At 44.9% G+C, this 23,876-nt stretch overlaps 1 protein-coding gene and 1 non-coding gene across 2 annotated transcripts; both read left to right on the top strand.

The window, feature by feature from the left end:
* Positions 1 to 1,084: 1,084 nt before the first annotated feature.
* Positions 1,085 to 18,062, top strand: edil3b (EGF-like repeats and discoidin I-like domains 3b). Its single transcript, XM_046317845.1, has 11 exons — positions 1,085 to 1,715; positions 2,315 to 2,392; positions 2,501 to 2,533; positions 3,357 to 3,485; positions 10,822 to 10,935; positions 14,633 to 14,814; positions 14,923 to 15,078; positions 15,438 to 15,582; positions 17,103 to 17,287; positions 17,430 to 17,585; positions 17,794 to 18,062. Exons 1-11 carry the CDS (start codon positions 1,652 to 1,654, stop codon positions 17,941 to 17,943), a joined length of 1,392 nt encoding a protein of 463 aa, XP_046173801.1. The 5' UTR covers positions 1,085 to 1,651; the 3' UTR covers positions 17,944 to 18,062.
* On the top strand, positions 4,216 to 4,270 carry LOC124007568. The gene has a single exon (XR_006833949.1). It is a non-coding gene; the product is annotated as a U7 small nuclear RNA (small nuclear RNA).
* Positions 18,063 to 23,876: the final 5,814 nt, after the last annotated feature.

Here is a 23,876-nt window from a genome sequence, read left to right as displayed (position 1 = left end):
CTGTTGCCCAATCCCATATCAGCGCAGAGGATGGTTCTCACTCTGACCAGCAGATGGAGACAAAACCTTAGGAACGGCACACGACTTCAGACCTTGAACATTAGTACATACTAAGACTGATCGTCATTGACGGATACACCAGCTTGTGTGACTGCTGTAGTGCATACAAGGTCAGATCACCTATTTGGCGGGAGAGGGAAAAAGAGTATTCACATGGGGTCATTTAGTAACTCTCTACCTCCCCCCATCTCTCTCCCTCTCTTCTCCCTCCATCTCTCTCCCTCGCCTCCCCCTCTCTTCTCCCTCCATCTCTCTCCCTCGCCTCCCCCTCTCTTCTCCCTCCATCTCTCTCCCTCGCCTCCCCCGCTCCGAGTGAAGCATTGGCACCAATGAACCCATTGATGAACAGGCACAAGCCCCTCCAGCCAAGTCAAACAGCCTCCCGGTGCCTTTAATCATGGCCTAAAAAGCCAACAACTTGGCCCACACTCTAACCCGATCCCACCTTGCCGCTACGTCCTCCCCCGCATCCCAACACTACTACCCCCTAACCCACCCTTCCCACCACCACCCCTACCCCCTAACCCACCCTTCCCACCACCACCCCTACCCCCATATCCCCTGCACAGATGCTGCATTCAGAACCAAGTTCTGCTTCCCATAAGCGCAACTCTCACTGGTTTCTCTGTGTCGTGGTCCGTACACTCAGCGTTCTGGGACAGGAAAACAGTTGTCCAGACACTCTCCAATCACACACGTACGATACACATTACAACCCAGCTGAACTTCCTCCATTTGGTCCCCGATGGGCAAAACATCTTATCTCCTCTTCATGGGACCATTCTGGCCTTATTGGTATGATGTCATCAAAAATTATGCATGCAGGCAGCTCTGTGTTTTCACATAGGCTAGCCTACACTATTCGAAATGTTTTTGCTATCGATATTAAATGGTTATTTGGCTGCCCCAACAGGGGAACACTTTTATTTAACCATTTTTGGTTGCAGGTTGGACCCTTTCGGGTTCCAGGTAGAACCCTTTGAGAGAACTCCACTTTTCACGAGTGCCTCGTTATGTGAATTCAAAGGATTCTAACCTGGAACCAGAAATGGTCGTCTTTGCCGAATGAACTCTTTCGGGAACCCTTTTTTTCCTGAAGAGTGTACTGAATACGAGCTTTATCCTGGGAAACGAGTGCTATTATTTATGTGGCCTATTTTGTTAACATGGATTATTATAATGAGGTTATAGATCCATTTTCAATCATCGGGAGATTATTGTGATGGCTAAACTACAACTTCAGGTTAGTCAATTATAGCTACTGATTGTGGCGGTCAAGCAGCCGAGGTGAGATACTGCGCAGCATCACTGCGGTGAAGCGAACCAGAGAAGAGGTGGTAGCGCTCAACCTCAGGATCCCTTTGCTTTTCGTCTGTCTGCCTATTTATCTGCGCAACAAAACTCGCATCTCCGGGTAAACTGATTGACAGACAGCGTGCGAGGAGGAGTCGCCAACATCATCAGCATCATCATCATTATCATCACAGCGGCCTCTGCAGCGAAGGCGGAGGAGAGGAGACGAGAGAAAGAAGATAAGTTTTCTGCCCTTTGTTTTGGTTTTGACCGCGGGGGAAAGCAGTAAAACTCGGAGATGCACCTGCTATTGTCCCTCGCGGTGCTGTGCCTCGGTGCGGCTGTGCCTCGACAGGTGAACGGTGAGTGCGTGGGGATACTGGCGAATGTAAACAAACAACGGTGTCGTCATCCCTCTTAAATGAAGGGGTGAATGTTAGTGCGTAGTTTTCTTATTAAGGAGTGAGGTGCGGCCGCGGATGCCGTTGATACTTTGAGGGAACTCGCGGAGGATATTCTCTAGAATAAATAACTGCGTGTATCTTAATACGCTCGTGTTGTTGTTGTTGTTTTTTGTTTGTTGATGTGATGTAACTTGGCCTATCAAAGCCATATCTGAACTTAGTTGTTCAGAGAATTTCAAGTGGAAATTCTGCATGAAGATGTGTGTGTGTGTGTGTGTCTGTTATGTAAATACAGTATCTGATGCCTGTCCCCTTGGGGCCCTGTGTCTCTCTCATTGGGGTGTTGCTAAGAAGATCTGACAGCTACTCTGTCTCTCTCTCTCTCTCTCTCTCTCTCTCTCTCTCTCTCTCTCTCTCTCTCTCTCTCTCTCTCTCTCTCTCTCTCTCTCTCACTCACTCACACTCACTCACTCCCTCTCTCTCTCTCTCTCTCTCTCTCTCTCTCTCTCTCTCTCTCTCTCTCTCTCTCTCTCTCTCTCTCTCTCTCTCTCTCTCAGGGGATGAATGTGAACCTGTGTCATGTGAGGGTGATGCAGACTGTTTCACGCCACAGTCAGAGGAGGCGCTACTCTTATGTAAGCACAGGAGGACTTTGGGATCAATAATTCAAGTATTGTACTGTGTCAGCGCATGATTAGGGAACACATTATCACCACAACAAATTGATCTCTTTCTTTCTACAGCCACGACAGACTGGGAGGAGCTGATTACAGCAGGTAAGAGAAGCCTGATCCCAAACAGCCCCCGTGTCCCCTCACAGATCTCAAATGACTGGATAGGTGTAATCAATTCACTCTGTTTATGATTGATGGCCTGTTTGATCCTGTGACACCTACATGAAGTGCATAGACATCACTAAGCTCTTTATTAATGCAACACAGCTACTGACAGTGACCACTGGTTCCTTCATCCAACAGTACAATGCCCCACAATCTGTTCTATTGCCTGTGATCTTAATCAAGACACCACTCTCTTCTCTGAGGTCCATTATATGCTTGTGTTTGTGTTTGTGTGTGTGTGGTGTTTTAGATAATCCCTCATTAGTTCATACTAGCTGCTGTAGTAACACCATAATGAGGGCAGGCATTATTTTGTGATCTGCCTGTCATAGCTAATCACACACATACACACACACATACACACACACACGTACGTGTCCATGGTTGTGTGAGCGTAGCCTGCTAACCTGATGGTGAGCCTCCCATAAGGCTAGCAGGGTAATATTAGCAGATTTAATATAACTACTCTGACCTATATCCCTGTGCTTATCTTGGGACAGACAGTGAATATAAATACATATGTTGTATTGTCACATCCAGCAGATAGGTGCAGTGAAATGTGTTGTTTTACAGGGTCAGCCATAGTAGTAGGGTTGAGTGCCTTGCTCAAGGGCACATCGGCAGTTTTTGTTTGTTTTTACATTCTCGTCTCGTGTGTTCGAACCAGCGACCTTTCGGTTACTGGCCCAACACTCTATGTTGTCTTTTACTTGTGCTTAGTGTAGAAAACCAATTGATCCCTATAGGTTTTTGTGTCCAGGTCCGTGCCAGCCCAACCCATGCCACCATGGGGGTGTGTGTGAGACCACTAATGCCCAACGAGGTGATGCCTTCCTGGGGTACCACTGTCACTGCTCCCCTGGCTACTCTGGAGCCCACTGCCAACACAGTAAGACACATACGCACACACACACGTACACACACACAGGCACACACACACACTAACCCGGGGGGACAGCTTGTCTAACGACTGAGAGGGTTTCAGGCCTCCCGGCTGGAGGGAGTGGCTTAATCCGACCATTCTTAATGAGGTCACTCAGTGGGAGTTATGCTGATGAAGTCATACACACATCCTCACGCTTTCATGGGTGTGATGAGTTACGACGGCTTACACGTGGTGAACACGCACACACGCACGCACGCACGCACTCAACAATGTAGTACCACCCACATGAACAAATACTACAGTTTACTATAGAATTCTGCAGTACTTACTATAGAATTCTGTAGTAAACTGTCGTGTACTGTAGAATACTATACTAAACACTGTAATACCCCTCAATCATAGGTAGTGCTTATTATAGAATGTTGTAGTATTCTGAGGAATACTACTGTTAATACTACAGTATTATCCACTTTAGTAAATACTATTGTGATGTCCGCAAAAACACTACAGTCCCGGAAAAACACTACACTTTTTTAACTGTATTTAATTTGCACATGCCTTGCCCATTCCCCTCCCCCATATCCCAATTTGTGCTACCCATAAGTGAGAAACCTACATGCCAAGTATAGACCATATTGTGTTCCCTACAGGCTATAGAAATGAGCAGAAACAATGAACTCTCTGGTCAGACCCTGGTCTGTCCTTCCTTCCTACCTACTGTACAGGTTATGGAAAATGTGCTCTTTTAGTATTTTTCCAGTAGGTTTTCACAAGGAGGAAATGCCAAAGATAATGAAACAAAAACACTAAAGTAAATATTTGAGTTATGTCTGAAAAAAACACAAGTGAATACTACAGCCATCTACCGTCTGAAAAAACACTACATTAAATACTAAAGTACACTACAATCCGCAAAAACACTACATTTATTACTATAGGTGACCAATCGTTTCGATTCGGTCTCGTGTAGCAAAAATTTAAATTGTGTTTTTTACATTGGATAAAAGTAGAGACCTAGAAAATGGTATATCATACACTACAGTTGAGGAACAATGGGAAAGTAATTCTGCTTTGAAAGTTCATAACCCCACTTTGGAGAAAATGGCCCTTGAATGTTTTGGTACACCTACTGGAGAGGTTTTCTTTGTCTACACCCATTCAGCATTATTCACACCCTCTTAAGCCTTAGCCCCACCCACATATTTTAAGGAGTCACATGTGAGGCCATGTGCTAAACACAGTGAGTAGTGTAATAAACAACCAAAGGTTTCAAGACTAAAGTCTGGTTTATACCATGTCTATCAACATGTCTGTATACAGTTGTCGCAGTGACATCCTGAACATTCAATTGTCGTCCGACATCAAACTTGTCATTGTCGTTATGAACACAAAAACGACAGGCTGCATGACATCAGCAGGCTGGTGGTCCAAAATAGCATAACTGGTGTATTTTAACACCAATAAACCCATCCGTTTAAAAATAAATTCAGTATATGTCAATTTAGCAAACCAGGCAACTAAATTAACTTTCTAAACAATGTTTTGGTTCGTTTCTAGTTTGTTAGCTAGCTAGCTAAAGTTAAGGCACTATATACTACAGTTTTCTTTTGCTACAGTATTTATACTATAGTTAACTGTTAATACTACAGTATACTAATGTGAATACTACAGTAAAGTCTGAAAAACACTACAGTGAATACTATACTATAGTATACTATAGCTTTTTTTATGTGGGCAATACCAACAATGGTATCTACTCTATATGTGTGCACAGTGAGGTCACATACTCTTGTAGTTCTCCAGGGGGTCTTGTATATAAATACTAGGTGTTGTTCTTGGTGACAGAGCCAAACAGACAGTGTCAAACTAGGTCAACTGATAAGATTAGTCCCAAGCGCCATGTTAGGATCATATAATTGTACATGTGATAAATGTTCCACATTTCGAGGAATTTCCCTCTCAGAATTGATTAAATCACCCACGGAAGCCTTCTGTACTAAATTATAGCGAGTCATACCCATAGAGAGCCTATGAAATTACTAGAGTGGTTATGTCATGAACCCTCAAAGTTCCAGAATGGAGTGAAAATGGCAGCCATATTGGTCAGGGAGAAATCCAAACCATTCAAATTGGAATGAATGGCAGTAGAGGCATAATCCTGATTTTACTTATGCAGGAAAATAAAAGTAAGGCATATGATATATCACAAATTGTGTAATAGAATTATTGTTAACCTAAAATATTGTCATTTCATTATAAATACCGTTTATATAAGTTTTCTACAAATTGCCTCTAAAATATATTTAAACAGACCTTAAATGTCTCAATTTTTGTTTTCTTGGAAAGCTGTGAGTGCAATTATGTTACAATATCAGTACTTGTTGCATTTACAACTTGTCTAAATCCTATCATCAACTGATTTCAGACAATGTATGGCTGTGGATTAATTGCATTGTTTGAATGGATTGTTGGCATATTGGCAGTTAATTTGAAAAATTTCTGTAATCATTCCTCTAAAATTGCCTGGCTAGCAAGCAAACAAACATACAGTGCAGACAAATTCTTCAGATATATATTTTTTACACAATATCTTATCACATCATTGTTGACCAACTTTTTGACCAAAATGGCTGACCTGCAAAATGGCTGACCTGCAAAATGGCTGACCTGCGAAATGGCTGACCTGCGAAATGGCTGACCTGCGAAATGGCTGACCTGCGAAATGGCTGACCTGCAAAATGGCTGACCTGCATGACACTTGCATTAGACCTTCTTCTCATGCTCACTCCACACCTCTTACGGTGCATTCGGAAAGTATTCAGACCCCTTGACTTTTTCCACATTTTGTTACGTTACAGCCTTAATCTAAAATTGATGAAATAAAAACTTTTCTTCATCAATCTACACACAATACCCCATAATGACAAAGCGAAAACAGGTTTTTAGAAATATTGTGCAAATTTCTAGAAGTAAAAAACAAAAAGACCTTTAAGTCAAGGGGTCTGAATACTTTCGTTCTCCGCTGAGTTTATAAAACTGTAAAAAGAGCAGCACGGAGGGGCTGTTTTAAATACAATGTTGTAAAAACAAAATGGTTGCTGTTACTCCCGTCCCTATTGCTGAATGCAACCTTTTGACACCACGTACTGAAGTCAATCATCCATACTTGCCTTAGTCGTCTCCTTTGGAGATTGGCGTTTAGGCTGCGGCAATGAAAAGGCAGCATACAGACCTAAAGTATGTTTTAGCGGCGGAGTTTGGTAGGCTAACCTGATTTGTAACTCTGAAGATAACAGACTGTGAACTCAAAAGTGTACGTTTGATTGTAGGGGAGGACAATAAATGTACAAATAATAATAATACAACAACAATAAGAAGAAGAACTGTCAGCATGAACACCACTGTTATTCTCCAAACGTATTTTATCCTTCCTCTTCTTCCCAGTCTTGCCAGTGGAATCACTTATTTGAAATCCGATATGCCTACTTGTGTTTTTGAAAATGGATAATATGAGGCTATGTTTTTTTTGCAGTCATTCATGGACACTTTTGAATAAGCCATGCAAATAAGAACTGGATATTGAATGCTGCAGGCCTCAAATATAATAGTTGACATTTGAGTATTGTGCCCGTGCCAGGCTAAGATAGTAGGGGGATTCACAACTTACAAACGCATCATATTTTGTCTATGTAGAGTCAGATGATTGCAAGGGTCTTCACTGGTAGGCATAAACCACCTGGATATTGAGATATTCATTCGATTTTTCCTGAAGGTTTTGAGAAATTAATTGTTATAATAAGAACATTTTCAAACACCCAGAACTTGGGAAACATAGATCAGGGGGAGGCCAACCCTCCTGGAGGTCAAGAGCAATTTTCTTCCAGCACTATTTTAAAGAGTTCACCCAAATTACAAAATGTTTGTGCCCTACCTTGAAAACAATCTATGGACAAGGAGACTGCAATCGATGATTTGGTTACCCAGTACCATCAACCTAAACTGGGACATGCTTATTAACACCCCAGCTGTCCTACAATCTAAGCTAGATGCCCTCAATCTCACACCAATTATCAATGAACCTACAGTACCAGGTACAACCCCAAAATCCGTAAACACGGGCACCCTCATAGATATCATCCTGACCAAGCTGCCCTCTAAATACACCTCTGCTGTTTTCAACCAAGATCTCAGCGATTACTGCCTCATTACCTGCGTCCGTTATGGGTCTGCTGTCAAACAACCACCCCTCATCACTGTCAAACGCTCCCTAAAACACTTCAGCGAGCAGGCCTTTCTAATGGACCTGACCCAGGTATCCTGGAAGGATATTGGCCTCATTCCATCAGTAGAGGATGCTTGGTTATTCTTTAATAGTGCTTTCCTCACCATCTTAAATAAGCATGCCCGATTCAAAAAATGTAGAACCAGGAACAAATATAGCCCTTGGTTCACTCCAGACCTGACTGCCCTTAACCAGCTCAAAAACATCCTGTGGCGTTCTGCATTAGTATTGAATAGCCCCCTTGAAATGCAACTTTTCAGGGGAGTTAGGAACCAATATACACAGCCAGTTAGGAAAGCAAAGGCTAGCTTTTTCTAACAGAAATTTGCATCATGTATCACAAACTCCAGAAAGTTCTGTAACACTGTAAAGGTCATGGAGAATAAGAGCACCTCCACCCAGCTGCCCACTGCTCTGAGGCTAGGAAACACTGTCACCACTGATAAATCCACTATAATTGAGAATTTCAATAAGAATTTTTCTACGGCTGGCCATGCTTTCCACCTGGCTACCCCTACCCGGTCAACAGCCTTGCACATCCCACAGCAACTTGCCCAAGCCTCCCCCATTTCTCCTTCACCCAAATCCAGATAGCTGATGTTCTGAAAGAGTTGCAAAATCTGGACCCCTACAAATCAGCTGGGCTAGACAATCTGGAACCTCTCTTTCTAAAATTATCCCCCGCAAATGTTGTAACGCCTATTACTAGCCTGTTCACCCTCTCTTTCATATCGTCTGAGATCCCCAAAGATTGGAAAGCTGCCGCGGTCATCCCCCTCTTCAAAGGGGGAGACACTCTCGACCCAAACTGTTACAGACCTATATTTATCCTACCCTGCCTTTCTAAGGTCTTCGAAAGCCAAGTTAACGAACAGATCATCGGCCATTTCGAATCCCACCACACCTTCTCCGCTATGCAATCTGGTTTCCGAGCTGGTCATGGGTGCACCTCAGCCACACTCAAGGTCCTAAACGATATCATAACCGCCATCGATAAAAGACAATACTGTGCAGCTGTATTCATCGACCTGGCCAAGGCTTTCGACTCTGTCAATCACCACATTCTTATCGGCAGACTCAACAGCCTTGGTTTCTCAAACGACTGCCTCACCTTGTTCACCAACTGCTTCTCTGATAGAGTTCAGTGTGTCAAATCGTAGGGCCTGTTGTCTGGACCTCTGGCAGTCTTTATAGGGGTGCCACAGGGTTCAATTCTTGGGCCGACTCTTTTCTCTGTGTACATCAATGATGTCGATCTTGTTGCGGGTGATTCTCTGATCCACCTCTATGCAGACAACACCATTCTGTATACTTCTGGCCCTTCTTTGGAAAATGTGTTAACTAACCTCCAGTCAAGCGTCAATGCCATACAACTCTCCTTCCGTTGGCCTCAATTGCTCATAAATGCAAGTAAAACTAAATGCACGCTCTTCAACCGATCACTGCCCGCACCCCCCTGCACTTAGAATATGTGGACAACTACAAATACCTATGTGTCTGGTTAGACTATAAACTCTCCTTCCAGACTCACATTAAGCATCTCCAATCCAAAATTGAATCTAGAATTGGCTTCATATTTCGCAACAAAGCATCCTTCACTCATGCTGCCAAACATAACCCTGTAAAACTGACTATTCTACCAATCCTTGACTTCGGTGATGTCATTTACAAAATAGCCTCCAACACTCTACTCAGCAAATTGGATGCAGTCTATCACAGTGCCATCTATTTTGTCACCAAGCCCCATATACTACCCACCACTGCAACCTGTATGCTCTCATTGGCTGGCCCTTGCTACATATTCGTCGCCAAACCCACTGGCTCCAGGTCATCTATAAGTCTTTGCTAGGTAAAAGCCCCGCCTTATCTCAGGTCACTGGTCACCATAGCAGCACCCACCCATAGCACGCGCTCCCGCAGGTATATTTCACTGGTCACCCCCAAAGCTAATTCCTCCTTTGGCCGCCTTTCCTACCAGTTCATTGCTGCCAATGACTGGAACAAATTGCAAAAATCACTGAAACTGGAGACTCATATCTCCCTCTCTAACTTTAAGCATCAGCTGTCAGAGCAGCTCACAGATCATTGCACCTATACATAGCCCATCTGTAAATAACCCATCCAACTACCTCATCCCGATATTGTTTTTTTTCTCCTTTGCACCCCAGTATCTCTACTTGCATTTTCATCTTCTGCACATCTATCACTCCAGTGTTTAATTGCTCAATTTTTATTACTTCGCCACTACGGCCTATTTATTGCCTTACCTCCCTAATCTTACCTCATTTGCACACACTGTATATAGACTTTTTTCTATTGTATTATTGACTGTACATTTGTTTATTCCATGTGTAACTCTGTGTTGTTGTTTGTGTCAAACTGCTTTGCTTTGTCTTGGCCAGGTCGCAGTTGTAAATGAGAACTTGTTCTCAACTGGCCTCCCTGGTTAAATAAAGGTGAAATAAAATGAAATTGAAAAACATTAATATTACTATTTCCTTTGCAGAGTCTTGGTGGAGTGGTGACACTCCATGACACATGTGTGGCATCCAACTTTCACCTGAGTACCGGGATCAATCCCTGCTTCCAACCTTCCCACTGTTTCTCTCCCCATCTCGTTTTATTACTGTCTGAATTATGTCAAACCACCTGAAAAGTGTCAAACTACCTGAAAAAATATTAGCAGACTTTCATTTCATCCACCCAAAATCTCAAAGTAACAAAGTCATTTTGAGTGTTCATTTAACGTTCGAAGCATCCGGAATACATCTGGCCTGTGGTAAGATGTTTTATTCCCCACCTTGGTTATAGGCCTAACTACAGCCATGTCGAAAATATATATAAATAAGGAGATTAGATTTGAAAACAGTAAAGTTTTCCGACCCCCCCGTCTAGGGGTTGTGGCAGGGGGCAATGAAATTATCAAATGTTCCAAGCTGTCTTCAAAAGTCCTGTTGCTGTATGAAACGTCCATTTTTACATTAAATATCTGTATGCAACCTCATAGTCCCATAAATGTATGAAACAGTTCTTCCCTGGTCTGTGTTTGTGTTCCAGATGTGAATGAGTGTGAGAGTGGGCCGTGCAGGAACGGAGGAGTGTGTACAGACCGGGAAGCCAACTACACGTGTGTGTGTCCTGGAGAATACACGGGCAGGACCTGCCAGCACAGTGAGTGTGGACTTGTGTAACTGTTTACTTGCGAGTCATCAGAGGACAAATATTTTAAGAGGTCTTGATGTCCAACGCTTACATGAACACACAATTGAATTAGGTTGGTATTGATGTCTTATGCTCTCTTGCTGTTTTCCCTTTTAATGCGCTTCTGTGTGTGTGTGTGTCACCTATTTATTTAAGCTATTTAAGCACTCTGTGCTGTCCTGGTGTAGCATCATTAAAAATCAAATCCAATTTTATTTGGCACATACACTTGTTGGGGCAGATGTTATTGCGGGTGTAAGCGAAATGCTTGTGTTTCTAGTTCCAACAGTGCAGTAATATCTAACCATACACACAATCTAAAGTAAAGGAATGGAATTAAGAATATGTAAATATTTTGATGAGCAATTTCAGAGCAGCATAGACTAAGATACAGTAGGATAGGATGTAATAGAGTCGATACATATTAGATGAGTAATGAAATATGTAAACATTCTTAAAGTGGGTAGTGTTCCATTATTAAAGTGGCCAGTGATTTCAAGTCTATGTTCGAGGCAGCAGCCTCGAATGTGCTAGTGATGGCTATTTAACAGTGGTGGCCTTGAGATAAAAAGCTGTTTTTCAGTCTCTCGGTCCCGGCTTTGATGCACCTGTACTGACCTCGCCTTTTGGATGATGGCGGGGTGAACAGCTCCGTTGGTTGTTGTCCTTGATGATATTTTTGCCTTCCTGTGACATCTGGTGCTGTAGGTGTCCCGGAGGGCGGGTAGCTTGCCCCCGGTGATGTGTTGGGCAGGCCGCACCCCCCTCTGTAGAGCCATGCCATTGTGGGCGGTGCAGTTGCCGTACCAGGTGGTGATACAGCCTGACAGGATGCTCTCAATTGTGATTGGTGAGGGGTTTAGGTGCCAAGCCAAATTTCTTCAGCCTCCTGAGGTTGAAGAGGCACTGTTGCGCCTTCTTCACCACACTGTCTGTGTTGGTGGACCATTTCAGTTTGTCAGTGATGTATACGCTGAGGAACTTGAAGCTTTCCATCTTCTCCCTTGCTGTCTCATTGATGTGGATAGGGGGGCTCCCTCTGCTCTTTCCTGAAGTCCACGATTAGCTCCTTAGTTTTGTTGACGTTGGGCGAGAGGTTATTTTCCTGGCACCACACTCCCAGGGCCCTCACATCTTCCCTGTAGGCTGTCTCATCATTTTTGGTAATCAGGCCTACTACTGTTGTGTTGTATGCAAACTTGATGATTGAGTTGGAGGCGTGCATGGCCACACAGTCATGGCTGAACAGGGAGTACAAGAGGGGGCTGAGCACGCATCCTTGTGGGGCCCCAGTGTTGAGGATCGGCGACGTGGAGATGTTGTTTCCTACCTTCACCACCTGGGGACGGCCCATCAGGAAGTCCAGGACCCAGTTGCACAGGGCGGGGTTCAAACCCAGGGCCTCGAGCTTAATGATGAGCTTGGAGGGTACTATGGTGTTGAATGCTGAGCTATAGTCAATAGACAGCATTCTTACCTAGGTATTCCTCTTGTCCAGATGGGATAGGGCAGTGTGCAGTGTGATGGCGATTGCATCTTCTGTGGATATATTGGGGCGATAAGCAAATTGAAGTGGTTCTAGAGTGTAAGGTAGAGGTGATATGATCCTTGACTAGTCTCTCAAAGCACTTCATGATGAATGATGTGAGTGCCACGGGGCCATAGTCATTAAGTTCAGTTACCTTTGCTTTCTTGGGTACAGGACCAATGGTGGACATCTTGATGTATGTGGGGACAACAGACTGGAATAGGGAGAGATTAAATATGTCTGTAAACACTCCAGCCAGCTGGTCTGCGAATGCTCTGAGGACACGGCTGGGCCGGCAGCCTTGCGAGGGATAACACGCTTAAATGTCTTACTCACGTCGGCCAGGTAGAAGGAGAGCCCACAGTCCTTGGTAGCGGGCATGCATCATTGGGACTGTGTTATCCTCAAAGCGGGTGAAGAAGGTGTTTAGCTTGTCCGGCAGCAAGATGCCGGTGTCCACGACGTGGCTGGTTTTCCCTTTGTAGTCCATGATTGTCTGTAGACCGTGCCACATAAGTCTTGTGTCTGAGCCGTTGAATTGCGACTCCACTTTGTCTCTATACTGAGGTTTTGCCTCTTTGATTGCCTTACGGAGGGAATAACTACACTGTTTGTATTCAGCCATATTCCCTTGCCACCTTGTCACAGTTAAATGCGACGGATTGCATTTTCAGATTTGCGTGAATGCTGCCATCTATCCACGGTTTCTCGATAGGGTAGGTTCAAATAGTCACAGTGGGTACAATATCTCCCATACACTTCCTATACACACAGTATCAGTGTATTTGTCTATGTTGTTCTCGGAGGCTACCTGGAACATATCCCAGTCCACGTGATCAAAACAATCTTGAGGCGTGGATTCCAATTGGTCAGACCAGCATTGAATAGTCCTTAGCACGGGTACTTCCTATTTGAGTTTTGGCCTATAGAAAGGGAGGAAAAAAATGGAGTCATGATCAGATTTGCCAAAGGGAGGGCTGGGGAGGGCCTTGTAGGCATCCCGGAAGTTGGAGTAGCAGTGGTTGAGTGTTTTAGCAGCGCGAGTACTACAGTCAATGTGTTGATCGAACTTCAGTAACTTTTTCCTCAAATTTACTTTGTTAAAATCCACAGCTACAATAAATGCGGCCTCAGGATATGTGGTTTCCAGTTTGCATAAAGTCCGGTGCAGTTCTTTGAGGGCCGTCGTGGTATCGGCTTGAGGGGGAATATACATGGCTGTGACTATAACCGAAGAATATTCTCTTGGGAGGTAATACGGTCGGCATTCGATTATGAGGTATTCTAGGTCGGGTGAACAAAAGGACTTGAGTTCCTGTATGTTATCACAATCACACCATGAGTAGTTAATCATTAGCGATGTTGTTGCGTCGTGGTACCAGAGTCTCTCTGTTCTCAATTAGAGCCAGCCTGAGTCTGTTTTGGGGGTGGAGAATGCCAGATACGGACCCCCTCGTCCCCAATCCTACACAGGGACCACGGACACACACTCACAGACCTATGCCCTTCTCCCCTACCTCACACACTCCTCCAGAACCAGTTATTTCCACACATACTCACACAGGAGCTGTGAGAAAAGAGAGGAGAGTTGCGAGGATGAGGATGTTTTTGTATGGCATTTTGAAGCTGAAGTCTCAGCCAATGAGAGGGAGGATGATGGACTGATAAGTGGATGTAATGAGGCAGAAAGAAGAGAAGAAGAAAAGGATGAACTGGCTAGCAGAATCAAAATAAATTGAAAAACGGACTGACACACAGATGCAATGACTCAGTTTTACCAGGAGAGAGGTTGAGAGACTGCATGTCAGAGACTGAAATCAATGACGAAACTGACCTGGAACATGAAATTCATCTGGGCCAACATGGCGGACAATCCAGAGCAGAGCTGTGGCTGTCCCTCAGAGGAGAAACAAGGAACACTGTGTCTTCGGTACCTGCTGATGTTTGAGGAAGGACTGAAGAAAGAAAGAAAGCGAAGGAAGGAAGGAAGGACATTTACTGTGGCTTTGGCTTGTGATGGATGTACTAATTGTACTAATCATTATCTCGCTCTCTCTCTCTCTCACTCTCTCTCTCTCTCTTTGTCTCTCCTCTTTCTTCCGTGTGTGTCTGTGTACCTGCTGTCCCTCTACTCTGTAGAGTGTTCAGGTCCTCTGGGCATGGAGGGTGGTATCATCACCAAGGGGCAGCTGTCCTCCTCCTCTGTTCAGCGGGGCATTTTTGGTTTGCAGCACTGGAGCCCTGACCTGGCCCGGCTCCACCGCAGGGGAATGGTTAATGCCTGGAGCCCTGCACTCAGCGACCGCTGGCCCTGGATACAGGTAGCACACGCTCACACACTCCGGCTGTCCGCTAGATAGATGTAGCCAGTGTTTACTCCCCCATGGGCAAACTCTAGTTGTTTCTGACTCCCTTATGTCTGTGTCCAGGTGAACCTGCGGCAGAAGATGCGTGTGACGGGGCTGATTACCCAGGGTGCTCGGCGGCTGGGCAGCTCAGAGTATGTGAAGTCCTATAAGATCGCCCACAGCGACGACGCTAGGACCTGGAGCATGGTGAAAACCAGAGGAGACACACAGGACATGGTGATGCGTGTGTGTGTGTGTGTGTGTGTGTGTGTGTGTGTGTGTGTGTGTGTGTGTGTGTGTGTGTGTGTGTGTGTGTGTGTGTGTGTGTGTGTGTGTGTGTGTGTGTGTGTGTGTGTGTGTGTGTGTGTGTGTGTGTGTGTGTGTGTGTGTGTGTGTGTGTGTGTGTGCGATATGTGTGTGCGATATGTGTGTGCGATATGTGTGTGCGATGTGTGTGTGCGAGTGTGTGTGCGAGTGGGTGTGCGAGTGAGCGAGTGAGCGAGCGAGCGAGTGAGCGAGAGTGAAAATACATTTGTGCAGGTGCGCCTAAATCAGCCCAATGTTTTTGACTGATAAAACCTGATGTTTTCCTCTAGATATTCCACGGTAACTCAGACAGCAGTTCTCTCATGGCCAACACCTTCTCTTCACCAATTGAAGCACAGTACATACGGGTTTACCCTCAGGTCTGCTGGGGCCATTGTGTGCTGCGCATGGAGCTGATGGGCTGCGAGCTCACAGGTCAGGGACGTCATCATCTGTAGACATGATTGCTTTATAAACTTGATGTGGCACCCTGCTCATAATGCCTTCATTACAATGTTGTAAAGCTTCATGATGCATGTCAAATGTGTCAAAAGCAGTCATACATGGTTATAAAATAAATATTTTGTGACAATGTTTTCACACACAGTACCAGTCAAAAGTTTGGACACACCTACTCATTCTATTTTTTTTTAAAAAAAAAAAACTATTTTCTACATTGTAGAATACCATGAAATAACACAAATGGAATCATGTAGTAACCAAAAATGTGTTAAACAAATCAAATTATATTTTACGTTTTAGATTCATCAAAGTAGCCACCCTTTTCCTTGATGACAGCTTTGCACACTCTTGGTATTCTCTCAACCAGCTTCATGAAGAATGCTTTTCCAACAGTCTTGATGGAATTCCCACATATGCTGAGCACTTGTTGGCTGCTTTTCCTTTACTCTGCGGTCCAACTCATTTCAAACCATCTCAATTGGGTTGAGGTCGGGTGATTGTGGAGGCCAGGTTCTCTGATGCCGCACTCCATCACCCTCCTTCTTGGTCAAATAGCCCTTACACAGTGTTGGGTCATTGTCCTGTTGAAAAACAAATGATAGTCTCACTAAGCGCAAGCCAGACTGGATGGCGTATCGCTGCAAAATGCTGTGGTAGCCATGCTGGTTAAATGTGCCTTGAATTCTAAATAAATCACAGACAGTGTCACCAGCAAAGCACCCCCACATCATCACACCTCCTCCTCCATGCTTCACGGTGGGAACCACACATGCAGAGATCATCCATTCACCTACTTTGCATCTCACAAGACATGGAGGTTGGAACCAAAAATCTCACATTTTGACTCATCAGGCCAAAGGACAGATTTCCACTGGTCTAATGTCCATTGCTCGTGTTTCTTGGCCCGAGCAAGTTTCTTCTTATTATTTGTGTCCTTTAATAGTGGTCTTTGCAGCAATTCGACCATGAACGCCTGATTCAAGCAGTTTCCTCAGAATAGTTGATGTTGAGATGTGTCTGTTACTTGAACTCTGTGAAGCCTTTAAATGGGCTACAATTTCTGAGGCTGGTAACTCTAATGAACTTATCCTCTCTTTTACCAAATAGGACTATCTTCTGTATACCAACCCTACCTTGTCACAACACTGATTGGCTCAAACACATTAAATTAACTTTTAACAAGGCACACCATAATTGAAATGCATTCCAGGTGACTACCTCATGAAGCTGGTTGAGAGAATGCCAAGTGTGTGCAAAGCTGTCATCAAGGAAAAGGGTGGCTATGTCTCAAATATAAAATGTAATTTGTTTGTTTAACACTTTTTTGGTTACCACATGATTCCATATCTGTTATTTCATAGTTTTGATGTCTTCACTATTATTCTACAATGTAGAAAATAGTAAGACAAACCCTTGAATGAGTAGGTGTGTCCAAACTTTTGACTGGTACTGTATATTGGGATGTTTATGTGTTTCTGTTTCTGGTTTCCCAGGCTGTTCAGAGCCTCTGGGTCTAAAGGGGGGTCAGGTGCAGGACTCCCAGCTGACCTCGTCCTCTGTGTACCGGACCCTGGGCATGGGTCTGCTAGCCTGGACCCCGAACAGAGCCAGACTGGACAACCAGGCCAAGGTCAACGCATGGACCGCAGCCACCAATGACCAAAACCAGTGGATACAGGTATGGAGGGGAGGGGTAGGGGAGAGGGAGGGGGAGGAGTAGGAGAAAGACAAAAATAGAATGGAGTATGCATTTTAATGAATGGATAATTAAATCATTCTCCCTCTCTACTTCTTCTCCACTTTCCCTCTCCCTCTCTCAGGTAGACCTGTTGGTTCCTACTAAGGTAACAGGTGTAGTGACTCAGGGAGCTAAGGACTTTGGCCGTGTCCAGTTTGTGCGCTCCTACAAACTGGCCTACAGCAACGATGGACTGAGGTGGACGACATACCAGGACGAAACACAACACAAGGACAAGGTCGACACACATGATCATATTGATTGACTGTTTGATTGATTTGTTGATTGATTGAGACACAGAAAATACATGACAGAGGGACAGAAAGAAAGAGAAGGAGACAGAGAGTGAGGGACGGTGATGGTTCAGTTATTGGTGTTCCAGTTGTATCTGTGGTTGTCTTGTTGGCAGTGTGTCTGACGGTATCCGTGGTTGTCTTGGGTGACAGGTGTTCCAGGGGAACGTTGAAAATGACACCCACAGGAAGAACTCCGTCCAGCCGCCCATATATGGTCGTTTCCTCCGCCTCATTCCCTGGTCCTGGTACGGACGCATCACACTGAGGATGGAGCTACTGGGCTGCACAGAGGACGACTGACCATCTCTCTCCCTCTCTCTCATCCCTCCGTCTCTCTCTCTCTCTTCTGTCTCTTTCTCTCTCACCTAGCTCTCTCTTCTCCCTCCGCCTCTTTCTCTCTCACCTAGCTCTCTCTTCTCCCTCCGCCTCTTTCTCTCTCACCTAGCTCTCTCTTCTCCCTCTGCCTCTTTCTCTCTCACCTAGCTCTCTCTTCTCCCTCCGCCTCTTTCTCTCTCACCTAGCTCTCTCTTCTCCCTCCGCCTCTTTCTCTCTCACCTAGCTCTCTCTTCTCCCTCCGCCTCTTTCTCTCTCACCTAGCTCTCTCTTCTCCCTCCACCTCTTTCTCTCTCACCTAGCTCTCTCTTCTCCCTCCGCCTCTTTCTCTCTCACCTAGCTCTCTCTTTCCCCTCTCTCGCTCTCTCCCTGTCCTGCTTCTGTTTCTCTCCCCTTTGTCCATCTCTCCATCTCCCAATCTCTCTCACTCTTCTCCCTTCTTCCATCTCGCTCTCTCACTTGACCTCTTCTCCACCCCCCCCCTTTCTCTCTTGCTGGAAGTAGCAGTGTGGACAGTGGTCATAAGAGACACCGGGAAAGATGTGGGACGTAGAGGTCACAATAGGTGACTGGTTCACCTTGTGTTATTTATTTATTTCTTGGATTATAAGGTACTGTACTTCTGCTCTTCGATGTTTTTGCTATATCGTTCTCCTGTGTGATAGCATTTCCAACAGTAGTGCCAAAACAATACAGGGTTAACGTCTCCGTGACCTTTGACTGTTCCCTCCCACCGTTTCTGACGGCGAAACAGCCCTCTCCGAGCACAAAGCTCCCCTACATAACGATAACAGTTGAAAGGCGTTTTACAGACATTGTAACAGTCAGTAAAGCCACGAGGGGGAGCACAGCACCATCTGCAAAACAGACAGATTTACAACGCTATTCACACTACATTGCGAGGAATAAGGTATTTTAATGCTGTTGAAGAGATAGAAAATGTCGCCCAAAGTGTGCTATCTACTGTACAATAACCTCTGATGTGGTATTCGTTGATACTAGTTGAACACAGTATTGATGGTTGTAACATCATTCTTTAGCTGATATGGTGCAAGAAGCCACTTTCTGTGTAGTAAAACAAGTGACATAATACCTGTGTTTCTCTCCGTGTCTGTTTTCCAATCAAAAGTTGTTTGCAATCAAGTCATCGGAATGGTCTACAGCTCTTTGCGCTCACCTCGCTAAGGACAGGAGAGTTTGATGCAGCTATCTAAATGTATAACCCTAACCATAACCCTAAGCCTAACCTTAACCCTAGCTTCATGCCCACATCCCGGTTCAACCCTAACCCTAGACTCAACCACAACCCTAACCCGAACCGTAGGGCAAGCTTATTAGCAGCAATAAAAGTTCATTGCCAAAAAGAGGGCATAAATGTCAATACAGTGACAACAAATGACATGGAAAGGGGAAGGCAATTCAGTCGAGCAGGAGCGGTCTGGGACCTGAAATCGTCTCTGGCATTTCTAACATACCAGCCCATTATTTTTCCTTGAGGGACCCACAACGGCCATTTTTTTTCCAAGAGTCCCCCACACGGCCTATTTTCCCATCAACACCCAGTATTAGCCAGAAAATGAGAATTTTGTGAAGAAAAAAAAACAAGTTAGGCTAAAATCGGACCAGCCATTTGGCATTTGTCCAAAATGCCAGATGGTCAGTCCGCCCCTGAACTCGAGCAGTTACAAACTGATGTACACAACACAAGAATATTAGGTGGAAAATAGAATGGTCTGCCAGCTGATGCTGGTTTGCGTCAGGTGAATGGCTCACATTAGGCCTAACTACAGTCAGTCCTCCCACGGGGGGGAGCACAGCACCATCTTCAAAACAGACAGATTTTTCCACAATGTCTTTAAAAACAAGTCAACTGCAAACACTACAATAAACAAATGCTTTACTCTCCCAATCCGTTACTGTATCAATATTAAAATGAAATGCATTTTGATTCATGAATTATACAAACTCCTTGGTCAAATAGTTAAACTCCCACGTTGCTCTTACAATGTGAGATAGATAACGAATGATTCTATCTAACTTCTCCGATCCCTTCACAACAGTGTTTCCTCGTGTCATCTCTAACGTCTTCGTCAGGTAATGGTGTGCGAGATTACATCTGCCCAAACATTCCTCAATTTTCCATCAGTTCTCCCTGTCTTCTTCCTCTCTCTCCATCTCTCTGTATATGTGAGATTCTCTATATCCTTCTCTTTCACCAGCCTATCCTTCTCCTCCATCTGTCTGTCTGTCTGTCTGTCTGTTGAACTCCCTCAGCATCTTTGTCTGTTAGATCCTGTCGTTCCTCTGTAACTCCGGTAGAACTATCTTCATCAGGTTTCTCTCTGCTTCATGATCCCCTCAATCTCATGCCTGTGTCTCCCCTCCATCTCTCTCCTTTCATCCTCTTCAAATCTCTCCAGCTCTCTTTCCATCCCATTCCTCCTATCAGACTCCTCCTATAGCTCCCCTCTTCTTCTCCTCGTCCCTCTCTTCTTTCACCTGTCTCTCTGATTCAGTTATTCGTTCTCTGAGTGTTCTGATATCTCCCTTGAGCTTCTGCAATACTCCTCCTTTCATATGAGAGTCCTGCAGCTCCTCCCGGCCCGACACAGGAGTCACTAGTGCACGATGAGTCAAGGATATCCCTGCCGGCCAAACCCTCCCTAACCCAGAATCTCTGGTGGCACAGCTAGCACTGCGATGCGGTGCCTTAGACCACTGCGCCACCTGGGAGGCCCTCATGTACTTAATGTTGAGGTCCTGGTACCCGCTCCCATGCTTCGTTACAAGCTAATGGAGGTCCTGACTCCCTGCTTGGAGAAACTCCTCAATGCTCAAGGCTTTCAGCATGGGTGAATAGAATCCCAATGTGTTCCCAAACAAACCTCGCCAAACATCTCTATTCTCTCCAGCATCCCTCTCTCCTCCCCTTTGAGGGCTGTACTGGTACAGCCAGGAGGAAGGAGTGGGGTCCCGTGACAGACAGATGGACACAGAGACCCACATCCTGTCTCATTTCCTCCCGAGAGAGTCCAGGGCAGAAGCAGTATGTAGTGTCTACCAGTACCAGCGGTCTCTCTAACCCAGAGTCTTTAGTTTACTGTAGATCTGAATGTCATGACGTTTCTGTGGATAACCTTGCCTGTGGCTGACAAGGGGAAGTATATTTAGCAGGTTGAATTCTCCTGAAATGAAAAAAACTCTGAGATATTCATAGTTGTTCTGCACCGTTCTCCACTGGGCATATTTTTCTGAGCTGTAAAGATTTAACAGTACAGTTGGTACCAGAATTAGCTTCTCTTATCTCTTTGGACCCATTCACATTTAAATTAGTGAAATTGCCTCAATGCTTTTCCATCCCCTGACAAATAAATTCATGGAGCTGACTGGTGGTATCCTACGGTCTGACAAGAGAGTACCATTACCACCTGCTGGTCAATGTTGGGAATAGCAGTGAATTTCCAAAAACCTGAAAGTCAGACATACAGTACCATACTGGTGGGCTCAACTTGCATGCACTGATGATGGCCTCATTCCACAGGAGAGATGGTACAGGGACAAGGGCCAGCCAGTGTTTGTTGTTGTTCTAATAGAGGGTGCAGGTATGTTGACTGGTTTGTAGAGTCTGCCATTTCCTGTACGCATAGACACTGATACACACCATCCCTGGATTGAAAACCAACAGTTCGTCCTGGGACGATGCACAGAGCCCACTTGTACTGCCTGCCTGCCCAGCTGGGTTAGGGTGAGGGGGTTGGGGTTGGGCTGGGCTGGGCCTGGCTAGGGGGTAAAGTTAGGGGGCAGGGAGTTTGGGTGAGGGAGTGCAGGGAAGAGGGCTGGGAGTAGCGGAGGCTAGGGGTTGAGTTACAGGGTAGGTTTGGGTGAGAGGGTGCAGGAGAGCAGTATTTCATTGGGGGGCTTCATTTTAAAGATACATCCAGCAACTCTGGTCCCAGTCACGACTGAGAGACTAGGACAGGCAGAGAGCTGAGAGAGATCCAAGTGCTGTGTTTATAGTTTGACACCCTGTAGTTGTATCTTGTTTTGAACTGGTGTACACAGGGGTGTCATGCCAATAGGGGGCACATGCCCCCTCAGATTTGTCTTGTTCTAAAAAAAGTATTATAATAATAATAATTTTTATAAACGTTGTTGTTGTTTCTCTGCAATACTACTAGCCAACTAACACATTTATGAAGTTGGCTTTACTTAGCCCATCTCCAAACCTCATAACTAGATACCAAGAAGCCATCACTGTGCAGTTATCACAAAACACATTATTTTCAGTGTTATAGGCATGCAAGACAAGAGACTGCGAGATTCAGAATACGAAGACATATGCGCATGGTTCTTTCTGCCAGCCCCATCCTCTCTCTCCCGCATGCTGGCTCGCCTGCTCTTTCTCCTCTAATGATGTGAGTGTGTGTTCCTTCTTCAGTCTGTTGCATGTAGAATATCCTAGCCAATGAATTGACGATCGGCCCCGGTTTTCTGATTGCGAGACACAGCACTCTATTGTGTGACACCGTTCTTGATTGCCGATCGATAGGCCCAGTGCCACAGTTCTGAATGTCTGCCTGGTGGCCGACCTGCCTAAACTGTGCCCCCCTCCCCTCTTCCTCGCTAGCTCGCTATGAAAGATACACGTGTTTGTGTTCTCGCACGTATGACAACTGATCTGGTATCCTCCATTACAAAAAATACTGAGTCTTAGTAGTCCATTCCTAGCAGGATCAAATCTTGACCCTCAGAAGTGGGAGTCGACCCAGGGAGTCGAGGAATGCAATGATTAACCATCTGATAGGGACCTACCGTCAGACCAAAACCGTAGCTGGCAACAGTGCAGCTAGCTGCATTGTGATTTCACGTGGAATTGTATGAATTTTTTGTTGTTGTACAATTTTAACGGAAACCCGAGATACAAAAAAAATGGCTACTATGGCTTCTATCAAACATGTTAGAGTAGCTCGCTTGTCTAACTATCTTCACCAAGATACCACAGATGAAACCAAAATGTTCACCTGCCCCTTTAAGGGCGGGAGGTTACCGTGGTGAAGCGACTGGAGTCATGTTTGTGCCTATATGAGATTGAGTCTGACTCGTCGTCAGTGTTGTGTTGCAGTTGAAACTCAAACATAGAAAAACAACCGAGCCTATGAACAAAACGATGTGAATGGCCAAGAAACACAAGTCTCACTCCAGCAGACGTTTGTTTCAGTTCAATTAGCTGGCCTGCTGGGAAGGTTGGTAGACTTTACAAAAGGATGCAATAACTCAATGTGCTGAACAAGACTCACATTCTTTCAAACTTTTATCCAGATATTAGCAGAGATAAAGAGAAGCACATTTAATTTCTTCAAATAAAGCACCACCTGTTGGAGAATACAGAAAGCTCAACAGGTGTTCTTAGATACGCAGTATATATTTTTACATAGAATTGAGCATAGTGATTATAGCTCTAGATTGAAGGAAAAATGCTCAATTCTATAATTTACAGGGTGGGGTTTAGCCCCAATAAAAACAACCCGATTATGATTATTTGATGTTGGGTTATTTTGACCCATTGAGTTGGGTTTCGTAAATAACCCATGTTGGGTTGTTTGGGATCACCCAAACAGGAGTTAATTGAGTCATTAGTTGGGTATAGTTTACTCTCATGCTTGGTTGACCTAGCAGCTGGGTCTTTATGAGCACCATCCTTAGGATATTTCCAGGAGGCGTGGCTTATACGGGACATGGCTTACAAGGGGCGTGGCGTATACGGGGCGTGGCTTATGAGGGGCATGGTGTATAAGGGGCGTGGCTTATAAGGGGTGAGGCTTATAAGGGGCGTGGCTTATAAGGGGCGTGGCTTATAAGGGGCATGGCTTTCAGCTAGATCTTATTCATTATTATGTTAA

The sequence above is a fragment of the Oncorhynchus gorbuscha genome, linkage group LG20 (genome assembly GCF_021184085.1).
Source record: "Oncorhynchus gorbuscha isolate QuinsamMale2020 ecotype Even-year linkage group LG20, OgorEven_v1.0, whole genome shotgun sequence".
Classification (NCBI taxonomy): domain Eukaryota; kingdom Metazoa; phylum Chordata; class Actinopteri; order Salmoniformes; family Salmonidae; genus Oncorhynchus; species Oncorhynchus gorbuscha.
The sequence above is the reverse complement of the archived record's forward strand: the minus strand, read 5'-3'. Positions and strand labels throughout refer to the sequence as shown.

Excerpts from the sequence above, each read along its gene's own strand:
- edil3b (XM_046317845.1), top strand. The coding sequence starts at position 1,652 with ATGCACCTGCTATTGTCCCTCGCGGTGCTGTGCCTCGGTGCGGCTGTG. Across the intron at positions 14,815-14,922 it reads ACCGCTGGCCCTGGATACAG|GTGAACCTGCGGCAGAAGAT; the intron begins GTAGCACACGCT and ends GTCTGTGTCCAG. Across the intron at positions 15,079-15,437 it reads GAGGAGACACACAGGACATG|ATATTCCACGGTAACTCAGA; the intron begins GTGATGCGTGTG and ends GTTTTCCTCTAG.